The 21,072-nt window shown below is 38.9% G+C and overlaps 2 protein-coding genes across 2 annotated transcripts in view; one reads left to right on the forward strand and one right to left on the reverse strand.

The window, feature by feature from the left end:
• Positions 1-1,637: 1,637 nt before the first annotated feature.
• LOC124285196 (flavin-containing monooxygenase 5-like) lies at positions 1,638-4,339 on the reverse strand. The gene is made up of 2 exons (XM_046721383.1): positions 3,688-4,339; positions 1,638-2,739 (listed from the first exon to the last, which is right to left on the reverse strand). Exons 1-2 carry the CDS (start codon positions 4,312-4,314, stop codon positions 1,735-1,737), a joined length of 1,632 nt encoding a protein of 543 aa, XP_046577339.1. The 5' UTR covers positions 4,315-4,339; the 3' UTR covers positions 1,638-1,734.
• Positions 4,340-18,110: 13,771 nt separating this feature from the next.
• The window catches only part of LOC124285184 (tetratricopeptide repeat protein 27-like), a 36,260-nt gene continuing 33,298 nt past the window's right edge, over positions 18,111-21,072 (forward strand). Inside the window, exons 1-2 of the mRNA XM_046721370.1 lie at positions 18,111-18,228; positions 19,965-20,148. Coding sequence (XP_046577326.1) covers positions 18,165-18,228; positions 19,965-20,148 — 248 coding nt within the window. The 5' untranslated portion in view covers positions 18,111-18,164. The remainder of the gene's footprint in view (positions 18,229-19,964; positions 20,149-21,072) is intronic.

The following is a 21,072-nucleotide window of genomic DNA, read 5'->3' on the forward strand; positions in this document are numbered from 1 at the left end:
ATTTGAAAAAAAAAAGTGATAATTGAACTGCTGTACTTTTGCATGCTGGCAATGTAACATATGATAGTAATGAAATAAAATAAATATTATTGTAATGATATTGAAATATAATAAATGATGTTGTATATTAATAGTAATGAAATACATATAATTGTATAATGATTGTAATGGAATAATATTGTATATTGATAGTAATAAATAACTATTGTTGTATATTGATTGTAATGAAATAAATATTGTTTTGTATTGATAGTAATGGAATATATAAATTATGTTGTTGTGAAATGATAGTAAAGAAATATATGCATGTTGTATAAGACATTCCATGTCTTCATCACTCTTTTTTACTTATGTTGCCCACCACCTTGTGACTTTTCTGCAACAGACTCGTCAATCTCCCCTTGTCTTATCGTGCAACAGACTCGTCAATCTCCCCTGTCTTATCGTGCACCAGAGATGGTTGCTCTTTACCTGCAACACAAGGTGACTGCACAGTGAGCGTAGGACCCTTTATCACGACGATATACCAGGTGCGAACTCCAAGATGTATTCAGTATAAGCAATATAAGCAATAAAAAAAGGAAAACAACTGGGACTATTAGAAAACCTTTCAGCCATTCTCAGTGCTGACTTCTGTTAATATACCCTTGCTACAGATTAATCAGGTTATTTACGGTACCCAGTCTGGCAGGGGTTTAGTTCTCACCACCAAATCAAGCGAGCATTCAGAAGAAAAGATCCTTGACAAAGTGGAATATGATGTGACTAAATTCCATGACGTATTTACCGGAATGAGTATATCAGTACAGGGTGACTTCAACAACAGAACATAGATCCCCACTACCGGACTTTCTATAAACGACGAGCCTACACATATTCTTATTGATGAAGTTCCGAATTGCATCCATGATGATCACGTGATAGCACGTATATTTCAAGGCACAATAATCATCCTTAGTGCAGAATGACAGGTTTCGTTTTAATTTATCTTTGTAAAGTCTAAATCAGTTGATGGTGTCAACAATATCCCACCCTGGTGAAAGGTATGCTTCTTTTGAAAATTCATGGTCGTAATGAATCACGAGAAGACAGCGAAATAAATAAGTTTATTTTCATTTTTGTAGAATATATTGATGACAATTTGATAGAAAGAACACTGGACAATATGTATCTAATAGAGACATATCTCACCAAGACCTTAGTGATGCAATATCAAGATATGCGTAAATGTGAGGCACCTGGTCACCGTTTGAATTCTTCAAAGATGCGTCTTTTATCTGTTTTAAATTATGAAAAAACTTTTCACTGTTATTTTAACATGGGTAAATATCTAGCAATGTAGACAGTATGTGTAATCATACTGCATAGATTATCAGTATTGTGTATCAAATGGCGGTTGGTGTGGACAAAACTAAGGTTGTGCTACTTAGAAAAGCAGGTAGACCCAAGAATCATGAGCGGATTTGTTTTAATGGTCCAATATTGGAAGAAGTCTCTTTTTATAAATACATAGAGATACATTTTTCTAGCTAAGATACTTGGCATACAACAAAGCTGAAATATTTTTTGCACATATTTGATGCCAAAGTGTGAAATATGTTTTGCACATATTTGATGCCAAAGTGTTATTATGCCGATATGAACTCTCAATATGTATGCTGGAAGCGCAGAGGCAAGGCTATGCTGATTCTCAGATGACTTGGAGAAGGATTGCAGGCATCATATGGAAGGTTATTACTTCTCCAGAAGAGTCACCAGCCCGTTTCGGTACAGCCAGTTCAGGAACAAAAGGCCCAGGACACACAGACACAACTTCTTCAGCAGACTTATCCATCCGTCATACAGCCCATCCCTTTCATTCTGCCCTGACTTCCTTGTTTGCATGGGATACAGCGTGTTCTCATGCACAGAGAAGATGGCGTCCCGAGCTCCGGACCACTTCCCCGGACCTTCCAGCCTCCACTGAGGGGGAACCGCGGGTCCGAACACCATCTTGTACCAGAGCTTTGGGTCAGTGAAGAAAAGCCGACCGAGATTAGGTTTACAGCCGATGAGGGAACCGATTTCGTCTACGTACTGAATGAAATACACTTGAAGCGAGTATCTTGCGGAGTCCACATACCGTGTTTTTAGGAATGCTTTCCGTTTTTCCAGCTCGGAAAGCATAACTGAAGGAGGAGGTAACTCTGCTCGACCAGCGAATACTCTCGAAGCAAATCGTGCTTGAATCTCAAGAACGGGAGGAAGAGATCCGAAGGGTTGGACCAAGCCAACAACTGCAAAGGTGTTTTGGCGAATATTTGGAGGGAAAATAAGTTTGTACAAATGTGAGAAACGTCCCTCCATTTTCACAATCGAAGTATCAAGAAATGGGAAGCTGTAGTTATACCCTGTAGCCAATATGACAATGTCGATGTCCTTCACCTCTGACCCATCGTCAAATGTGGCGCCACTTTGGGTGAAGATTTTGATGTCGGACTTTATACTAATAGCTCCAACGAGAATTCTGTTTGGCAGATCGTCACTGATGGTTGAAACGCCTTCTTCAAAGCGGAAGTTTGGGGAAAGTCCGTAATCCCTGTGTCGGTAGCGGTAGTTGATTTGGTGGTAGAGTATGGGTCGCAACAGACTTACTGGAATGCATTGCATCCAACGCTGGTTACTAACCTGATCGAACGGTTCACCAAACATCCCCGCCCTCTGTATAGTGTAGCATCCACGACGAGTACTGATGTACACCTGGAAGTGGAGGAATGGGAAAATAGTTACCTGTCATCATCATCTTACAAACATTAACATTACCATTGTACAGGACGAAAGTGGACCTGTTTGACACACAGTGTGTCCATAGGCCGCCAACGTCAATACTCAATGAAATTCCGGTCATAAAAACTCTAGTACCGTGAGACACGTGTACATTCTCAATGAATACCATCATGTATTCATGTTGTATTTTTGAATAGTCATGCATGCGATAACTACTAACTCGGCGTCTTTACCTGTGTGGTTAACTGCATGGAATCATCAGCAATAATTTTGTGCATGCAGTTATTGTGTATATTTTTATGGATTTTGTATACAATCAATTTTGAGGCCATTTTTTATACAAAAAGAAATTCCTTTGGACTAAAAAAAGTTATATCTTATCTAATCTTATCTTATCTAATGCAAATGTGCAATATGAAAGCAAGTGCTCATGACGTGACCTTGAACTTGATATCTTGGACGAGACTCTTCAACTTTATAGATTAAATCCAAACACTTGACGGTATAAACTTGGTTATATTACGTCAGAACTGAGTTGTTCCATAAGGTTAAGCAGTATAGACAAATATCACGTCTTCTTGTTTTAGTGGAAGACTGTTCAAAGGAGGAGCACTTTGTGTTATAACTAGAATATTGGAACACTGTTCAAATTAGCGTAACGTCATGTTATAACTGGAATACTGTTCAAATTAGCACTTCGTGTTATAACTAGAATATTGGAACACTGTTCAAATTAGCGTAACGTCATGTTATAACTGGAATACTGTTCAAATTAACGTCACGTCGTGTTATAACTATAATACCGGAATAAACTGTTCAAAGCGGCCTCAATCCAAACACTCTTTTTCCTAACCTTGATCTATTATCTACATAAGAGTGAAAACAAGAACTACAATTACAGCACAAAACATGTTTACTCACATGTTCAGCATGTCTACTCAATTCAGAAGCTATGTCACTTCCGGAGTTACCAATCCCAACAACCAGAACTCGCTTATTTTCGAATCCACGGAAGTTCTTGTAGTCATGAGTATGTAGAACCCGGCCACTGAACTCTTTCAATCCGTCAAAATGTGGAATGTTGGGTTCTGTCAGGTGCCCGTGACATACCATCATGAAGTCCACAGACTCTCTTTCGATCTTTCCTGTCTGCAAATCACGACTGATGATAACCCAACTTCCGGTTTCTTCAAAGTTATCTCCCTTTTCAACCTTCTCCACCAGTCGATTGAATTGGATATACTCGCGGAGTTTGAAATGGCTGGCATAGAGCTCCAGATACTTTTGAAAGTTAGATCTATGCATGAAGTTTGGAAACTCTTTGGGTATGGGGAAATCACTGTAACATGACATCTCCTTGCTGGTGTTGATAACGCACGAACTGTAGACACTAGGGTAGCCATCTTGGGGAGTAGGGGAGTAATTCCACAGTCCTCCAATACCGTCCGACTTCTCAAAACAGATGGGCAGCAGACCTTCGTCGAGGGAAGTTTTAATGGCCGCGAGACCCGCTACTCCTCCACCTATCACTCCAACTGTTTTGGGCATGGCGGCTGCAGGATACAACTAGCAGTGTGAGAACTGTAAAGAAATGGAGAAGATTGACTTTCAACATGCTGTTTCGTTATCCACCTAACAGTTTTGTTTTAGTGGCAACTTATTCCTTTTTGATTTGTCGTTTTTCTGTCGTTTTGTGGTGGTAAACTATGACGAGAGCAGCTCTAAAATACTTGTTAAAACGGCACATTTCAGGAAGTGAACTTAAGATGAACAGGATTAGGTTTAACTTTCCTTATTGCTAATCATAGTCATCATACCTAGATTCCCGGCATTAGTATTTGCGGTTTCAGATATGTGTGTCTGGGTAACAGAAGACTGTGGCTTGACAGTGTGTTCTCCGATGACTTCTAAAGACTGCTGACAATGTACCCTTTGCAAATTTGTTCCTTATTGCTGAGAATGTTTGTGTTGAATGTTTTCTGTTTCTATTTTATTTCTAGCAACCGTGTAATCTGAGGACATCCAATTACGGGTGACTTCAGAACAACCTTTCATCCCACCAATCAGAGTGTCGCTTACTATATCGATAAAGTGACAGTTGGGATGTGCTTTCTAATCATGCAACGTTGAAAGGGTTAACATTGGGTATTCCGATTGCTTCTTAATCATATGAAAGTAAAGAGGCTTTCCATTGCCTGTAAAATATTCTGCCATACAACACGAACATCCTCAGCAACTGAGATTGGTCAACACCATATTTTCGAGAGTGGTCGTGTTGCTCACTGAGATTATATGAGTTGCAGCATGTTTCTTCATACTGCTGAGAATGTTCGTATTGAATATTTTCTACATACTGCTGAGAATGTTTGTGTTGCCTATTTCTTCCTACTGCTGAGAATGTTTGTGTTGCATAGTTACTCAATAGTCCTGAGAATGTTTGTCCTTACTTGATACTGCACGTGAGGTACACTATTGGGCAAGACTTCTGAGAATAGTTTCTGGCTACATGGAACACATATTACTGTATTTATAAATACTTTGTTGTCATCTATACTATTTGTCGCCAGGTGCTTGTTTGACACAAGACATGGAAAGATCACTTTTATAAGTCTGTGACACTTCAAAGTGAAGAAATAGATGATTTTAAACAACGAAATAACTGAAAGTGAAATTAGGAGGCTATTAATGTGATGAAAAGGAATAAATCGTCTGTTCAATCAATGAATCTTTATTTACAGTACTGAAGAGACCGTAGGCCTATAGGACATTTTACATACAGTAGCAGAGGGTGCAATATAAATGAATATATAAAGTAAATAACATCACATCTGTAATGCAGAGGATCTTATATTCATGGCATGGTACATATATATATATATACATTGCAAGGTATTTTGTGGCTGTTTGATTTTGGAATGCCAATAGGGTATAGAATGTGTCTATTCGGGGGTTCAAGTAGAAATATTTCTTTATGTATTCTTTTCTGATATTTGCATACAATGGACAAACAAGCAGGAAATGATATTCATCTTCTACCTCCTGATAAGTACAACATTTACACAATCGTTTTTCCCGTTGTATCCCTAAATGCCTAACTTTGTCTATTAGAACATCAGGGGAACTACATCTGAAACTGGCTAGTGCTGTTCTGAATTTCTTAACATTAATGTCTAGAAGATATTTTTCTGTAAGAATGAATGATTTAAAACAGGAGTAATGGTTTAACTTATTGTGTAAACATGGTGAATTATCGTACCTTTGTATAGGGGTTGAAATAGTTCCAAAGTTTGGTGACTTAACTGAACACCTGGCTGACCTCATTTCACAGGGGGCAATGACCTTGTACTTAGCTGACCGTGGGAAAACATAAAGTTATTAATGTTAACGGAACTTTCCCAGTAAAAGAAAATATTTCAATAAGGGATATGCTATTGATCAATTTACGCTGGAACCCAAACGCTTAGAAGGGAACTGTTTGAATACCTTAAAACAAGGCAACCTTCATTTGGAGTTACATTTTAAGTCAGCACTTCCGGAAGGTATCAACTGTCTCATTTACAGTGAGGATCAGTTGATTTTTAAGTGAACGCAGCACGGAACATTAGCAACACCATGAATACACAACAACTACAATGCCTTTTGAACAAAGACAGTGTTACTAAAGGGATGAAAATCAAAGTGCTTGCTGCCGATCAGTTACCACGGACCATATCCACATATCCAAAGGATACATTTTGAATAACCAAGCCTCTCATCAACCTGGACAACACTGGATAGCTATTTGGATGCAAGATTAAATAAGCACAATTTTTTTGACAGTTTGGGAAGAAAGCCTGAGTATTATCAAAGGACATTCCACACATTTCTACAAAGGAAAGGTGCTTCATTCCAACCCAATACATGGATGCTTCAAAGTAAAAACAGTAAAACTTGTGGATTGTATGCTTTGTTTTATGTGATAATGAAAGCCAGAGGACATTCACTGAATGATAATCGTTTTACTTTCCACCCAAGGTTAAACGATATGCTAGTGTATAGATATGTGTTTTCATTATGTGTCACTTATAGTTAATGTGATCCTCCTCCATAAGAGATGTCTAAATACCATTCAAACTGAAAATATGTACAGACTGTGGATATCTATATAAAGGACAGAAACGGTGATTTAGCTTCATTTAGCCGTGGACCAGTGATAGTGATACTTCAGCTGAAACCTCTGTGTGAGGGTCAGTATTCATTCTGAACAAGAAAATGAACAGTAGATACTGGAGACTCTATCTGGACGACCCTAAGAAATGGACCAAATATTACTATTTGCAGGCTAAAGGATATCCCAATCCCTTTACTAACATTGATGATGATGTGATCTATTATGAGAAACAAGGAGTAAAGATGGACCTACTCCATTCTAAAGAGACTTTTGCACTCACTTCTCCAACCCAACAAGTCGTTCAACAGGCCAAAGCACGTACTCAGATGCAGGAGAACGGGGGAACTGAAGCCAATATAATTACTTCCTCCCAGAATCACACAAAGAAACGGAAAACGACTTTTTAGATAAAAGCAGCTTGTAGACAGGTTCACTGCCATTTAGACTCGGACCACCATGCAGTCAACAACGTGTCCTGTGTGCAATCTCACCTTTTCCAGAAGGGATGCCATGCTTAGACATCTCAGGAATCAACACAGACGAGCAAAGCAGCCACCACCACCACCACCACAAGCACAAGCACAAGCACCACCACCACCACCACCACCACCACAAGCACAAGCACAAGCACCACCACAAGCACCACCACCACTACTACAAGCACCACCACCACCACCACCACTAGTACCATCACCTATGATGCAACCAGTGCAACCACATTCTTCAGAAAGTATTACCCAGTCATTGAAAGAATTTAAATTAATACATCCATTCACCATGATCGTCTCAGGGCCAACCTCCTGTGGGAAAACGTACTTAGTGAAGAAGCTTTTAGAACGGATGAACAGTAAACCTTATCTTGAACGTATTATATGGCTCTACATACTATGGCAGCCCTTGTATAACATCATTCAAACCTGTGTTTACCCCTTTGTGGATTTCATCAAGGCATTCCTTCTGAACTAAAAAAGGATCAGTTTCTGGACCCCAATGTTGTGAACGTGGTTATCCTTGACGACTTAATGTCGACAGCGAGCAAAGATCCACGCATTACAGATTTTTTTACTGAAGGAAGTCATCATCGTAATCTCTCAGTGATAGCCTTGAACCAGAATTTGCATTACAGTAAGGATCCCACACAACGAAGAAACTGTCAGATGCTTGATTGGCATTTTAGAAGATGGTATTTGATGAACATAGAGATTTTTCTGGGTTACATCTTCTTTTTATTCTCGAGCACAAGCACAATGGATCCTTTAATGGATCAATTTAGAACTGTGCAGATACTTATACAAAATTGTTGATTGAATTTCTAATTTTGCAGTAAATGACATCTTATATATTCATAATAACATGTATTCTATGAGCCATGTCATCTGTTTCTATTGACCACCACATGTATTGCGTCGTCATAGCATTGTGACGTCATAAGCATTGTGACGTCACGGCCAGAGTTAACAGTTACTGTTCAGTTGAGGCCTGATGATGGGGCCAGAACAAGCCCTGAAACGTTGTACTCGAGAATAAAAAGAAGATGTAACCCTGAAAAATCTCTATGTTCAAGAAGAAACTGTCATTATCTACTTCTGTTCAACAACCCTATCGATCAAAAACCCATCATGACTTTGGCGAGGCAAATGTATCCAGGTAACACAGACCATTTAATGGAGCCGTTTCAAAGGGCTACCCAGAAACCATATGGCTACTTGTTGGTTGATCTTAAACCACAAACACCTCCCCATTTGCGACTTTGTCCCAATGCATTCCAATGTTTAAAAGGAGACATCCAAGCTAGAACAATTCAGTCCGAGTTAGACTTTCAGCATGAGCAGACGTGTGAAGAAAACCTCCCAACAATGCCATCTTGTGATGACTGTGGACTCGTGTTTCAAGACGTGCATGGTTTGCAAAAATACAGAAGAAAATGGTGTCCCAAAAAGCCCTCAATGTGTCCACCTGGAATACCCCAAGTGGGACTTAAAAGGAAGAGGGAGGAAGACGACAACATCACTGATGTGAAGAGGCCACGTCCTCTGGTGGACTGTGACTATTGTGGTCAAGTGTTTAGCAATAACCATAACTTGCAAAGGCACTTACATGATAAACAATGTCCTGAAATGGGAAATGATGATGATGATGATGATGATGATGATGATGATGATGATGATGATGATGATGATGATATATCGTTAAGCGATGTCACACAAAACAACAGGAATAATAAGATGGCTGATCTCAAAGAGCAAGGTATAAGACAAATGTATTCACGTACACGTGAGCTGAATAGAGACTTTTGGGATGAGAAACGACAGCTGTATATGAAAAGAGGTTTAAACGAAGACATGATACAAGCCAAACTGAAGAAATTAATCTGGAGCACATTTAAAGAGACGTATGCACGATTAATTACTTATCTGTATCATATGCAGTAGGGTCCAAAACCACAAAGAATACTGAAACAAGTACATGACACGAATAATATGTATCATGATGTGTTTTCCAATCTGTACAAATATAAATCTTGGGTGGAAGGCTTGACTGAAGATGAAGATGAAGATGAAGACATGACATCTGATGTAGAAAGTGAAGGACAGGACAATGAGAAAGGACAATAACACATTGTAATTCACACAACATGTAAAGTAGACTTTTGGGAATGAATGAAATTTGTATATCTTTCTTGTTTGTGTGTGGCAGAATGTCTATAGATCTGTGCTGTAATTCATACAATACACACCAAGAATTAATGTGAATGAGTTATTATTGTACGGTTTATGTGTTTGCAATTCTGTTAAAGCTCATACATTATGATTGACAATAGTGAGTGAGTGAGTTAACATTTAACGTCACACCGGCAATATTTCATTGACTCTTAGGTACATGTTAATGTACCTTAATGCTGACACTGCGTATACAATAGTGTTATGCACTGAAAGACAATTAAACCCTGTACACCCTTTAATATCTGCAAGTAAACTTTTATTTATGTCAAGTTGAAATGTTTCATTTTGTGAGTGTTCAAATACATCATATACACTGAACGTGTGAAATAACTGCTAGTAAACCAATGAAATATATAAATACTAGGAATTTAAATCATAAACGTTTTTTTACACGAGGTTCGAACTCGCTCCCACTTATCTCTTATTTGCTCTCCATGATGAACGCATCACCTCCATTTTCACACTAAGCCAAAACACGATACTCCCACCTCAATGGCAAGGCTCGAGCATAGTGTTTATTTATGTAAGCTTTTTGTTTAAAAATAAATAAATCATCTTATCATTATGTACAGGGATGTGCTAATTGGTGTGAAACGTTCAATATATATATATAATAATTCCATGATATTAACATAGGTTATTTACTTAACCACTCTCCGAAAGCGATGTTCATTCTTGCTAGGAATAAAAACAGTGTCTCGCCTATCCAGGCCTGTTTAAACACAGACGCAAAGAAATGTAGGTCACCAATGTTAAAACTTGCAGCCACAGCGTGAGGCGAGACTGGAGAAAAAGTGGGTCAAACAATACGCTTACATTTTAATCTTATGCTTATTTGTTGGTTAATCAATTAACTTAATCACAAAAGCATGAGGTTATAGTATACTCTCCCAAAAAAGAAACGCATATAGGAATTTCAACTGTATTTTTATGTTTATTTTGAAACATCTTGTAGGCTTTATGAGTTAATGAAATATAGCGAAATTGCACACTGGGAATGCAGACTTATCCGTCTTTGGCACCAAGTCGAAGAAAGTCAGTTTGAGTGTCACATGGAGACGTGTGGTGGCGCTGAAGTCAATACCTCGTGTGACCACCGTGGGCATCCAGAACTGCACGGCATCGCCTCGGCATCGAACGAATAAGTCTCAGAATCTCGTGTTGCCATATCGCAGCCCACTCTGCCTGTAGTGCCTGTGCGAGTTGCTGGAGTGTCTGGGGCTGAGGGTTACGGCATCGCACCCGTCTGTCCAGGGCATCCAACAGATGTTAGATCGGGTTTAAGTCCAGTGATCTTGAGGGCCAGGGGAGCACATCGATGTTGTGGTTCTGGAGGAAGTCTCTAGTGTGACGTGCTGTGTGGGGCCTGGCATTGTCCTGTTGAAGCAACTCCCTCTGGCGATCAATGATTGGAAGGAGGTGTGGGTGTAGGATTTCGTCACAGTACCGTTGAGCTGTCAGGTTGCTCTGGATCATCACCAAATCACTTCTCCTACGGCAGGTGATAGCTCCCCACATCATAACACTGTCCCGGCCGAATCTGTCCACCGGCAAGCGTCGGCGAAACGTTCACGTCGACGTCTGTACACCTGCATTCTTCCATCGCGTCGTTCCAATAGAAATCGTGATTCATCACTGAACCAGATTCTACGCCAATTCGGTAGGTTCCAGGCCTGACCGATGGTGCACCATTGAACTCGATGTCGACGATGTTGTTGTCGAAGCACAGGGCCAACATAAGGTCTTCTGGCACGTAAACCAGCCTCTCTCAACCTGTTCCTGACGGTTTGTGCAGAAAGCCTCCTCAATCCGGGTATTTGTCGAGTGGTACTGGTCGCCGTAGCTGTTCGATGACGCAGGTGATGTACCCGGATGTAGCGATCCTGCGCCGCAGTGGTCTCTCAAAGGGCGCCCACTACAAGGGGCATCTGTTACCGCATTCTGCCGGCGATACCTCTCCCAGAGCCGTGAAATGGTGCTTTGGTGAATATTCGTGCGTCGGGCAACTGCACGTTGAGACTTGCCAGCTTCAAGCAAACCAATGGCGATATGACGGTTGGCTTCACTTAGATATGGCATTTTGCGTTCGTCAACAATATTCCAAATACAGTGAATAATCGACAGACAGCGATCAACCTTTTATACCCATCATTGAGACTATCTGATCCCCAACTTTCACGTGCATTGCATGTGAATTGTGTATTCTGTGACACTACACGCCGAAATTGACAATCATGCTGTTAAATACGGGTATTTTACGGATGGTGCGTTTTGTTGTGATGTTTCAAAACATAAACACCATAGGACTCATAAACAGAGCAAAACCTTTTGTAAAACGAATCGCGTTTTAATTCATTGCTACATGAAATTGCTATTTTCATGATGCGTTTCTTTTTTGGGAGAGTATATAAGCTTAATGTGCTTTGGATTTCATGTGGATTTTACAATGAGTGTTTCATGGACTGAAGGTAGGACGTTGTATACATTTGAATTTCACATTTCAATAGTTTAGTTATATTTAGTGAGACGGTAAATGAATGCTGATCTATGTCGCATTTTAACAAATGTGTCATAAAACCTGTGAACTGAACTTAATGGACCTGATGCATTCAACAAATGTTGCACATGAAAGGTTAGAGAGTGTGGAAAATATAAACATTTTGTTAAAAGACATGTAGCGAGTGATAACCTCAACTCATTCCCAGAGGGGTTTTTATAGTTAAAATTGAAACCGGATGAAACTAGTTTGTGGTCAGTGGTCAAGTGAGTTGATAGTTGTTCTACGCTGATTGGTCCAAAATAATGGTAGTTTGTGGTCAGTGGTCAAGTGAGTTGATAGTTGCTCTACGCTGATTGGTCCAAAATAATGGCGTGATGTCATGGTGTGATGCTATGATGTGTCATCCGTTTCCCACGGGGTGCACGGTCATTGACCTCAGTCAGCCTGAGTCACACCAGAGTGAGTTCGATAGTTGATCTGTGCTGATTGGTCAAATCAAAAATAATGGCGTGATGTCATGGTGTGATGCTATGATGTCATGCCGGATCAGTTTCCACGGGGTGCGCGATCGGGAGTGCAATTAGGTCACGATCATTGCCCCCTTCCTGTGAAATGAGTTCAGCCAGGTGTTCAATTATTACCCGCATCACCAAACTTTGGGAGCTATTCCAACCCGTCATAATATAACACTGACACTTTGTACTTGGTAATTTTACCGGTTTATTTAAGCTATTTTATACATTGAGTGCTGCACACTCAGCTTAAACATAATTAACCTCTTTGTAGCAGTTTTGTTTGCATGTGATACCTCGCGTACCGGCTCGGATGACACTGCTTCAAAGAGGCGTACATCAGACCGTATTACCCTCGAGAGAAGCATACAACTTATATTATCTTACCTTCATGTAAAATTCTTTAATTTCATTCGTCAATGACGGTTCAACAAGTTTCCATGTCACCCTACCAAGAGGGTGACAACTGGAAAAAATATTACCCGCTGCCACGGTAACCGCCAAGCTCTCAACCGAGAAGCTGATTCGCTGACAATCGTATGACGTCATAATATGCCACTTTTGAAAATGCATATCTTTTAGCCTTTGTGTTAAATCATATATAAAATGCTCTGGTGCTGATGCATTTTGTTCCCTCTAGATGTAATCATAGCCGCAAGACTGAAGTATCTTTCTGACACCAGAGGTCCAGTTATTTTTTTCCCTCTATCATCCTAAAGCAACATCATGTTATAACATTTTTGGGGGAATCTGGTGCTTGGCATATTAAGCAATCTATCATATATTGTATTACTTTTATGTAACTAAATATATACATAGGGTATCTCCCACATCCCCCATAAACTGTAACATTTGGGGTGTTGGTGTTTACTCCTAACATTCTTTTGCACGCATATAGTACCTTCTCTAGTGTGTCATAGATTTCTTGGCCCCATACTTCTGCACCATAGAGTAGAATAGGACTAATCTTAGTGTCAAAGATTTTGAAAAAAGTGTCAAAGCTAATATTTGGAACCGGCCTTATGGTTCTTAAAATGCCTATTAAATCTTTTAGCCTGTAGTGCGGCTTTGTTCTAGTGCAATGACCAAGTTAGTCGATTTGTATAAAGTACACCCAAGTATTTGTAACTTCTTACAACCTCCAATCTTTCACCTTTATAAAACCATTTTTCCCGTTTTGATAATTTCCCTCCATTTTTGAAAACTATGACCTTTGTCTTATCGATATTGACATTCAATTTCCATTGTTTACAGTAGTACTCAAGTTGGTTTATTAGCTTTTGAAGTCCAGGTACTCGCGAACATAACAATATCATCAGCAAAAAGGAGTAGAAAAAGTTTCATAGTTTCTGGATGTAATTGGATGCCCTCGTTACAGTTTTCATATATTCGTAGCGGTTCGTTGATGAAGAACGAAAACAGAAATGGACTTAGTATACATCCTTGTCTTACCCCAATGTTACAGCAGAAGGAATCAGATAGGTTGTTATTGTTTCGAACACAAGCCTTCACGTTGTGGTATATGCAGTATATTAATTTACCAATTTTAGTACTGATACCTTGAGATTTACAAAGGGACCACAGCATGTTTCTGTTAACGGAGTCGAACGCTTTAGCAAAATCTACAAATATGGCATACATTTTTTCTCCCTTTCGGGCGAAATATTTCTGCACAAGTGTCTGCAAAATAAAGACATTATCAGTTCTAGAGTACCCGTGCCTGAAACCGGCTTGTGCTTCATCTATCTTATCAAAGGAATCGGCCCAAAATACTAAACGTCTATGTATAATACTGGTAAATATCTTACTGAAAACACTCAAAAGAGTTATACCCCTATAATTCTTGGTGTCATTAGTTGATCCCTGTTTGTGCAAGGGAATTACAATCCCCAAAGTCCATTGTTCCGGAAAGAAAGACTTTTCAAGCATAACCTTAAAAAGGATTTCAAGGTAGGGGAGGATGATTTCGGATGAATATTTAAAGAATTCAGGAATCAAGTTATCTTCACCGGCAGATTTATTACTTTTTAAATTTGCAATACTTTCTGAAATTTTATTTCTTGTTATAAGTGAATCAAGAATCTCTAAAGTTAACTGGCAAAACGACTTATCAAATCATTCGATTCATAGGTAGCCCCAAAACTCTCCTCGTTCCCTGTAGAGGTTGAAAATAGTTCCTTGAGATGGGAAAGCCAATCCTCGATTGGTATATTGTTTTGTGAACAACAATTAGTATTCAGCCCATTAAGAGTGGCCCAAAAGTGCTTAGAATCGCGTATACAATGTTCGACTTTTTCCTGCTTCCCTTTAAAAAAAGTTCGCTTTCTTTTCTCTGCATACACTGTTATATTTATTTCCACTAATATTGTATTCCTGTAAAAAGTTATTATCCTTTTTTTCTCCTAAAATTGTTTAAATACACTCATACCAATAATGGTTGTCACCCCCCTCCCCACCCCAACCCCACACGCACCTCACATCCCAACCCCCTCTCCAATTAAAAATATTGAAGGGGGGACAATCATTATTGGCATGAGTATATTCACATCGTTCTTTTTTTAGTAGATCACATTCATAGTCAAACCACTGTTGGCTAAACTTTTTAGGAGAACACACTCTTTTCATATCACTTATCGTCTGTTCAATATACGTTGATTGCAGAATTAATTATACATGGCATTGATTTGCTTATACCATTGCTGTTAGATTTGTTTAATTAAGATATTTGACTGAGGTTGTATTCATGATGAATAGGCCAAATCCATCATAATTCCATTATACAAAAGTGGACCAGCGACCCAAATAATTACAGAGGTATGTCGTTAATGAGTATTTTTGGTAAGATTTTTATTTCAGTTATATACAATAGAATACGTTTGTGAACAGTTATATATGACAAAACTGTAGAATCGCAAACAGGCTTCAGACATGGTTATTCAACAATAGATAATGTATTTATACTAAACTCTGTTATCGAAAAACAGCTTTGCAAGAAAAGGGGCACGCAGCGTTTGTTGATTTATGAGACGCCCAAAGCTGTGGACTCTCTTGAACCATATAGGTATTAAGGGTAAGTTAGCCCAAATCATTCAAAGTCTGTATTCAAATAATGTCACTTGCATTCTGACGTCTTTGAATGTCCTAAGGGTGTCAGACAAAGATGTTTTATGAGTCCATTGTTGTTCTATGTATATAACGGAGTTCTAGAAGGAGAACATGGTAGGATGTAGGTGTGAATTATTCTGAGACATTATGTCAATTGTGCAAATGTGGAGATATTGAGGATTAATACCACTTTCTTGTGATCTGTAAATCTTTAAGGGATAGAAATACACTGCCAAACCATATACATGTATACAGCATCCGTACATAATAAACAGTAAAATATAATCAGTTGATTAATGTTGAGCATGACTTTCTCCGTTTCACTAGTGGGTATTTTATGTATTATTCACTAATTGACGGTTCACGTAGTTCCTGTCCTTATTATCATCTTGGTAGCATGCATGGCCCACGGACTACAACGACTATACACATGCGTCGCCTCACCTCTCACATCCAGGTAAAACAGCCCTGCACTAGTTCATTCGCATCAGTTCCATTTAAAGATAGTGATAATCCACGAGTTCTTTATTGTTTAAACTTCACTATTGCATCACAATATGGTTCTTACATTATACATTAAATAATGACAATACTCGAAAACTATTACGCACGACTGTGAACTTCTTTAGAGTGCGTGTACCACAATGCTTAAAGGCTCATGTACCACTATGTTCTAATGTTCATGTGCCACTATGTCCTAAGACCAAAATGTTCTAAGACCCATGAACCACAATGTTTCGACACACATGTACCTCTATGTTCTGAGACTCATGCGCTGAATACGTTGAACATATGTCGTGATAGATAGATCACTTTAAAACAAGAAGAGTTAAACTAACACATTGATATAATCTTACCTGAAATCGGAAATGACCCAAGTCTCTATATTCGCTGGCACTGTTGAGTATATGCCAGTTGGTATTTATATACGGAGGTACCACGGCCATAATGGTCATTTAATCTTGAACTGATATTAACAGGTAGCAGATGTGTGCATGCAAATCCAGGTTATTAGAACTGTATATGACATTGCCTATATGTCCGACCATGCGTTATTAGGGGATTGTATAATATCTGAATTAATCACGTACGAGTTAATGAACCGAATTCTTGTTACGCTTCGGAAAATTAATTTTCGAAATAAATGTATCTTTGTGGTATGAATTAATGCAAAATCCGTTCACATAGAAGTTTTGTTTAAGCAAGCTGGACAATATTTGACGATATTTGTCCATGTGTTCGACTGAGTGATCAACATATTGACTTAACTCTGGTATTCGTCAAGGATGTGTAATAACGCCAACATTGTTTTCTGTGTTCAATAATTATTCAGCAGTTGTAATTATGGCATCCACTTAGACAGTGATCTGCCGGGTATTCTAATGTATGGTGAAGATATAGAGAATCTCACCCAAGTGTCTTCTGATATCAATTATATCAACACGAGTTGATAAAGTTACAAATATCCGAGGCTTGCCGAGGATATTTTTACTTTAATCAACAGTGAAGGAAGTAGCTATCTTAACATCTGTAAATCTAACGTAAATGGCGGTTTGGTTTAAATATCATTGTCCCACTTTGTATGGTTATGTGGCCCAGCCTATCTTACCCTATGGGTAAGCAGTTTGGGGTACAAGAAGGTTTAGTTGTGTTAACGCTGTGCAGAACCGGACGTGTAGATTTTTTTAGCAGTCGGTAGATAACCCTCCAAATTTGGCTCTCCGCGATGAAATGGGCTGACATCACCAGTAGCAAAAGAGGTATTGAAATAATACGCCTCTAGCGTAGATTACACGCTATAATTCTTGAATGATCAGTGCTTTTTTGCAAATGGTCAGTAGAATACCGTAGATTCTATAATAATATTGTCTTTAATAATTATTTTGGCTTCATTTACCTGTCTGTGATTTGGATAATATTCCAGTAAAGAGCTTAAACTGCCTGAAACGTATCTTTAGACTATCCTGACTGGGTACACCGGCTTCCGGATGACAAATCCAGCTCTCCGCGGATAACATTTCTTACTATAAATAATGGAGACCGCCTGCCCAACTTTCTCTACACCAGGGCGTTTATTACTTCTTGGTGTATTATGTATGATAGTTGTTTAATAACGCAGAATACAATGAACCAACTCAAACAGTAGTTGATCATAATTGATGTCATCCATTTAAACTTTTATGTATTATGTATATTATCATACATATTGGCATATTGGCCTAGAACAGTATGACCGTGCGAGAGACATATTGAAGTAGTGTTACATTTTGACAAGCCCAATTTGAAGAAATCCACTTGCCGCGGCGGCTGAGATTGACTTTTTAGCGGTACGCCGATTTCTTTTTCGGACCTTCCCATAGTGCAGTAGCCAATATGTCAGCTTCCATGTAAATGCGTGAGTTTGAGCAATGATGTTTGTCGAGGAGGCTGAAATAGCTGTTCTGTTCGGTTACACTCCGTCACGACTGCAGGGTATGTAGATCTGGTACCTGGAGTGTTATTTTCACAAAACATACATTGTAACAAACTGAAGGAACTGATTCCCGATCCACTCTGTGTCTGTCAAGTCATTGTCAGTGACTCCCGTGATGAGAATGAATGAATGATTCAGTGTAGTGGGAGTGCCACAGGACTAGTTGATCAGTGACAGTTCCTAAATTTCAATACGACCATATTTCCAGTGCTGCATTTCCTTCCATGGCTTGTATACATATCTTGTAACGTGTAATATACAAAATGTGACTTAAAGGGATACAATGCCGTCCGGTAATTCAGCGCACCTAAGCACATCGATCGCAACACGGCAACTAACGTCTCTTATTTTTTGTGGTTTACGTGACTAAACATGCGGGTATGCATCATATTTACCTAGAAACATAAGTTTTATTGACGACTATAAGATTCTAACGTTGCATTATGCCATACGGTTGACCTTACCGGCGTTCTGACGACATCGCTTGCTGTTCGGTAATTCTGCGTTGCAACTGATGCGCATAACATCTAGCTGGAGATCCGAAGTTTGGAAGCGTATTAGGGCCAAATTATTTTTAAAAATCACTTCTTCAATGTAAGGAAGAGTGTTTGATATTAAATCCAATTATGAATAATGAAGAAGAAGGTTTAAAAGTCTGAAGAAACCAAATTTTCATAAAACTGTCAATTTATCTGTCAGTTACTGTTATTTACTTACCTTTAGTGATTAAAAGCCAGTCCCTTGTAGAAATGTCCCGATTTCAAGCATAAATGTGGTAGCAGACGATGTTTACCTTTGATACGGAAGTACGCTATTGCAGCTGCACAGAATTACCGGATGCGTGGAATTACCGGATTCGCTTGTACTGATCCGGAGCAATTCCCAGGGACTGGTTGTTGCTTTTGTTATCGTTGTTCCTCCGCGACCTCTTGACTGGGTTGCAATCTCTGCTGCGCCACCAGCAAGCACATTTGATTGTATAAGTATAATATATATATCCTTACACTGATCAACAAAGATGAAATCCTTTTTACTCATTAATCTTTCCATCTTCATTATTATGATAACAAATGAGTTCACACAATTTTAAGTTTAACTTCATCTGTCAGTGATACAAAATGTTAGGACTGAAAACCCCCTGAAGTCAATGTGCGTCTTTATATTTTTGTCTTATAATCTTCATGGAGTTATTATTATATACTCATGGAACAAATAAGGGAACACATAAAAGTACTTCTGTAAGTGTTCCTTTATTCTTTTCCAGGTTTCTTCACAAGGTATGTATTGGACTGTGAGTGAAATTCTGCAAATAAATACAGGAACACTTGTGTTCCCTTATTTGTTTCTATGAGTATATTTTTCTGCATTTTGGAACGTCATAAGAGTACACAATCTGTTGTTAATGAATTTATAACATTACTGTAATATCTAGACCATTCTTTTTGTCCAACTGTTTAGGTTGAAATTCTGCCAAGGTGGACAGCTGCCCGGTTACCGTGTCTGTCACGGTCGAGGGAACAGGGACTGACCACCTGACGTACTTAGATTGTTGGCATGGAACTTCAATCTCTCTGGATCAGTGCCCCTTTAATGCTTTAGGACAAGACCCAAAAACTGTACTCCTTTCATATGATCATAACTACTTTATTTTATTGACCACAATTCTTGAATTTCAGTATGTTGTATATATATACTTGGTCACCCTGATGACTGTTAATGGGTCCTTCTTTTTCAGATGGTGGTTGTGGCACAGAGCTATTGGAATACTTTTTTCTTGGGAAATATGAAGATGTCCTGACACATGGCGTTGGTGAAAAACTTTTGAAGGAAAACCCTGGAAACAAGGACAGCTTAGTGGAAATAGTTTCACACAATGTGGAGAGATTTCTTCTTAATTCAGACAGAGACAGAGATACTTTGTGAGTTCATTGTGCAGCTTTCCACTTTTATTTACACTTTGACATGGTATATCACTTGACAGCCATGGTGTTTGTTGCAATATAATAATATACATGTAGCAATGTTAATCATGGTTTTTGTCCTAATGCCATGTTTACTGACATGGGTAAAGTCACATGGCCATGTATACGGCATGTAGCAATATATCAGCCATTAGTTGATCATTGATCTTACTGATCACAAGGTTGACAATCACTACTATGCAGATGACTCCCAGCTGATGAATGGATTTGCTTTGGACATAAAGAGTCTTAGCGTAAAATCAATATTCCTTCACCAAACTTGGACCATAGATAGATCTGGTGGTGAACTGGTGCCTTTTGGTAGTTTTTGATTTCTGAATAAAATATGTTTTGTGTTTCCATGGCAACGAGTTTGACTTTGACTGACATTGGTGGTGGTGCTCTTTTCCAGAGAAAGTACTTCAATAATCTCTTTCTACTTTGTGGGTATCCAAGAACCTAATGTCATAAATCAACAGTACCGTACATTTGACATAGTCATAACTAGTTGACATATTCATGACGAGTATTTTACCATTGCGGGGCATATTGATGTCTTTGTCTTCTTATTGAAACTTTGCATGTGTATTACTCAAGTACGGAAGTGGTGCCATGTAAATGAGATGGATTTGGTGGAATTTGTTTGAAGGGGTAGGATTCACATGACTTTTGCAAATAAGTGGGGGCGGGCGGGGGGAAATGTAATCTTTTGATGACTTGTTACCATCCGCCATAAAATAGAAGCAATATACAGGACCATGTTTCCTCCGTCTATCACTAGTACTTCATTTCCGGAGACCCGTGAAGGTCCGGGTTAGAACCCATGCTTGTCGTAAGAAATATCATACACTGGAGATGAGAGTACTGTATTTGCGCTGCGAG

Source organism: Haliotis rubra, unplaced genomic scaffold (genome assembly GCF_003918875.1).
Source record: "Haliotis rubra isolate DU_JTF1 unplaced genomic scaffold, ASM391887v1 Scf354, whole genome shotgun sequence".
NCBI lineage: Eukaryota > Metazoa > Mollusca > Gastropoda > Lepetellida > Haliotidae > Haliotis > Haliotis rubra.